The following is a 3,599-nucleotide window of genomic DNA, read 5'->3' on the forward strand; positions in this document are numbered from 1 at the left end:
CATTTTCTTCAATATCTTCTTGATATTCTTATTGGCAGCTTCTACAGCTCCATTCATCTAAGGCTTGTAGGCTGCAGAATTCTTGCCTCTGATCTTGAAAGTTTCGAACATAGCTTTAATCAAGTCGCTGTTGAGGTTGGAGCCATTATCAGTAATGATTGACTCTAGAATTTCGAATCAATAAACAATGTAGTCGCGAACAAAATCTGCCACGACTTTCTTAGTCATTACTTTTTAAGATGCTGCTTCGATCCATTTGGTGAAATAGTCGATTGCTACTAGGATAAACCTGTGTCCATTGGAAGCGGCATGCTCGATTGGTCCAATAACATCCATTCCCTAGGCGGCGAACGGACACAGTGAGCTTGTTGTGTTAAGCTCGCTTGGAGGTACCTTTATAATGCCTGCATGTATCTCACAGCGGTGACATTTTTGGACATACTGGATGCAGTCCGTTTCCATAGTCACCCAAAAGTAACCAGCCCGGAGTATCTTCTTTTCTAAGACAAAACTGTTCATATATGGACCGCAGGTCCCAGCATGAATATCCTCTAGCATCCTGGATGCTTCCTTTGCGCTGACACATCGTAAGAATCCTAAATCGGGAGTCCTCCTATACAGGATTCCTCCGCTGTGAAAGAAGTTGTTGGACAATCTCCGAAATATGCATTTCTGAGTAGGATTTGCAAGCTCCAGGTACTCTCCCTTTGCCAAATATTCCTTGATATCATGAAACCAAGGCTTTTCGTCTGCTTCCTCTTCAGCATGGGCACAGTAAGCTAGTTGATTATGGATTTTCACGGAAATGGGATCAATGAAACTCTTGTCAGGATACTGTATCATAGATGATAGGGTAGCCAATGCATCGGAAAACTCATTCTGGATTCTAGGAACAGGCTGGAATTCCATCTTCGTGAACCTCTTTCTCAATTCATGTACATGATGCAGATACGGGAGTATCTTGGAGTTCTTGGTCGTCCATTCTCCCCGTGCCTGATGTATAAGCAAGTCTGAATCTCCAATCACTAGCAGCTCTTGAACGTTCATGTCAATGGCCATTTTGATTCCTAAGATGCAGGCTTCATACTCGGCCATATTGTTGGTGCAGGGGAACCTGAGTTTGGCAGACACCGGATAATGCTGACTGGTTTCTGATATTAGGACTGCTCCTATGCCAACTCCTTTGTAGTTTTTGCTCTATCGAAGAACATTTTCCAACTGTCATAGGAATCCGCAATGTCCTCTCCTATGAATTTTACCTCTTCATCAGGAAAATACATTTTCAGGGGTTCGTATCCTCCATCCACAGGGTTTTCAGCAAGGTGGTCTACCTGTGCCTGTCCCTTGACCACTTTCTGAGTTGCGTAAACAATGTCGAACTCACTCAACAGGATTTGTCACTTGGCTAATTTGTCGGTGGGCATGAGCTTCTGAAAGATGTACTTCAAGGGATCCATTCTTGATATGAGATATGTAGTATAGGCGCAGAAGTAATGTCTCAACTTCCGAGCTACCCAAGTCAAAACACAACAGGTGCGTTCCAATAGAGAATACCGGGCCTCGTACGGGGTGAACTTCTTACTAAGATAATAAATGGCTTGCTCCTTCCTCCTTGTTTCATCGTGCTGCCCCAGAACACAGCCGAAAGCTCCATATAACACTAAAAGGTAGAGTAATAAGGGTCTACTGATCGTATCCTACTCCACACTACTAAAAAGTAGGAAGAGAGGGTCGCAATAGTTTTTACCCGATTTGTGGGTCGGGATCGATTTCCACAGAGAGCTAGGAATGGAGTCGAGTATCTATTTAGGTTGGAATTGCATATATGTTCCAAATATCACTTCTAATCATTTTTGGGTTTTCTTTATATTCTACTATTTCAAACTACAAATTATAATTGCTACTAAACTACGAGTAAATTGCTACATGTTGTATCTAATAGTTTAAAAGGCACTAGGGTAGTGGCATCCTCCTAGGTGGCCAATTGACGGGTAATTGAACCTAAGGCACAATTGACATGATTGGGGAATATGCTATAACCATTGCACAATTTTACCCACTCTCACACGTCTCGGTAGAGAGAGTGATTTTGCCCAATTGACTTTCTCAAGACCAATAGAGTAGGCAAATTTGCTCAAGCAACTGGGGTTCAAGTCGAGTATTATTCTCTCAAGGTTTATCTCGTTAATTGGGACTGTTAATTCTCTTGAGTCCATCCCAATTCCTTGTTGGGTCAATTTCGGAGGCTTAGGCTCTCTTTCTCAAGAAGAACCCAAGTCAACCTAGCACAAACTAGTGTTTGCAACCACTAATTCATCGATTAAACCATGAAATTGACCCAAACAACAAACAACCATAGTCAATCTAACCTTAAATCACAACACCCATCAATTACCCATACTAGGGTTGAGCCACAACCCTAGCTAATGGGTCTAGCTACTCATGCTTGAAGAGAAAAACAAAGAAATAGATGAATATAAAGACATATTAATTAATTGCTAAGGTAAATACAATGATTCAATGATAAAAACTAAGTAAAAATGCCCAAAATGGCTAAGAAAAGTCTTCTCACGAGCGCAGCTAATGTCTGACAATATCTGATGCCTTAAAAATGGAAAAAGGTTTTATTTATACTAAACTAGACAAAATTGCCCCTGCGGGGTTAGTGCGGACCGAACAAAATGGTGTGCGGCCGCACTAGGCTCTTGAACTTGCAATATTGACTCTCTAACCCAGGCTCTGCGGACCGCACAAAATGGACTGCAGCCGCGGAGGCTTCTAGCGCGGTCCGCACAAACTCGACCGCGGATCGCACAGGCTTAAACCTCTAAACTTGGCATCTCTCTAAACCTTGTCTCTACTGACCGCACAGAATGGGAGTGCAGCCACAGAGGCCCACCACGGATCGCACAAAGTGTAGTGCGGCCGCATTGCTTCAATGCCTTAAATGCTGAGTCTCTGAACCTCTCTAGTGCGGACCGCACAAAGTGTAGTACAGCCGCACTAGGCCTGGTTTTCCTGAGTTTATCTTGTCTTGTCTTTGGTACTTGTGTAAGTTTCACTCCTTTTGAGCTGATCTTTGACATCTTGTCACTTTGTTGATCAAATCTGCAATCAAGCACAACTTATGAGCCTTTTGGGACTATTTTTTATGAATTTATAATCAAAGCGCAAGCAAGAAGGAGCATAAAATGCGTCAAAATCCCTAGTTATCAATTCCCCCAAACTTAAGCTTTTCCTTGTCCTCAATCAAACAAAATAAGACCCACCCCTTAAGGGAAAATCCAAGAAATTTTCAGTTGTCCTAAAGCAACCTCAACTAGCATCAATTGTGACTAACAATTACTCTCAATACAAATGAATCATTAACAACATTTAACATTTGAAATACCATGGATCAAGTGTGACACAAGAGCATCAAGAGTTGACTCAACACATCAAAGAACTCTCTCAATTACTTTGGTTATTGTGGAACTCAAACTCACACATCCTCAACTCTCCTTAAGCAAACCTCACCTTTTTAGCATATTGGCATACAAATCGAGGTTAATGGAAATTCGCTCATATCTCTCAAGAAAAAGTCACAAGTCCGGCTCTAA

The 3,599-nt window shown here is 42.0% G+C and overlaps 1 protein-coding gene across 1 annotated transcript; it reads right to left on the reverse strand.

The window, feature by feature from the left end:
* Window positions 1-339: 339 nt before the first annotated feature.
* LOC138887664 (uncharacterized) lies at window positions 340-1,059 on the reverse strand. Its single transcript, XM_070169439.1, has one exon. It carries the CDS (start codon window positions 1,057-1,059, stop codon window positions 340-342), a length of 720 nt encoding a protein of 239 aa, XP_070025540.1.
* Between the last annotated feature and the right edge of the window lie 2,540 nt (window positions 1,060-3,599).

The sequence above is a fragment of the Nicotiana sylvestris genome, chromosome 3, assembly GCF_000393655.2.
Source record: "Nicotiana sylvestris chromosome 3, ASM39365v2, whole genome shotgun sequence".
Taxonomy (NCBI): Eukaryota; Viridiplantae; Streptophyta; class Magnoliopsida; order Solanales; family Solanaceae; genus Nicotiana; species Nicotiana sylvestris.

Excerpts from the sequence above, each read along its gene's own strand:
- LOC138887664 (XM_070169439.1), bottom strand. The coding sequence starts at position 1,059 with ATGGCCATTGACATGAACGTTCAAGAGCTGCTAGTGATTGGAGATTCA.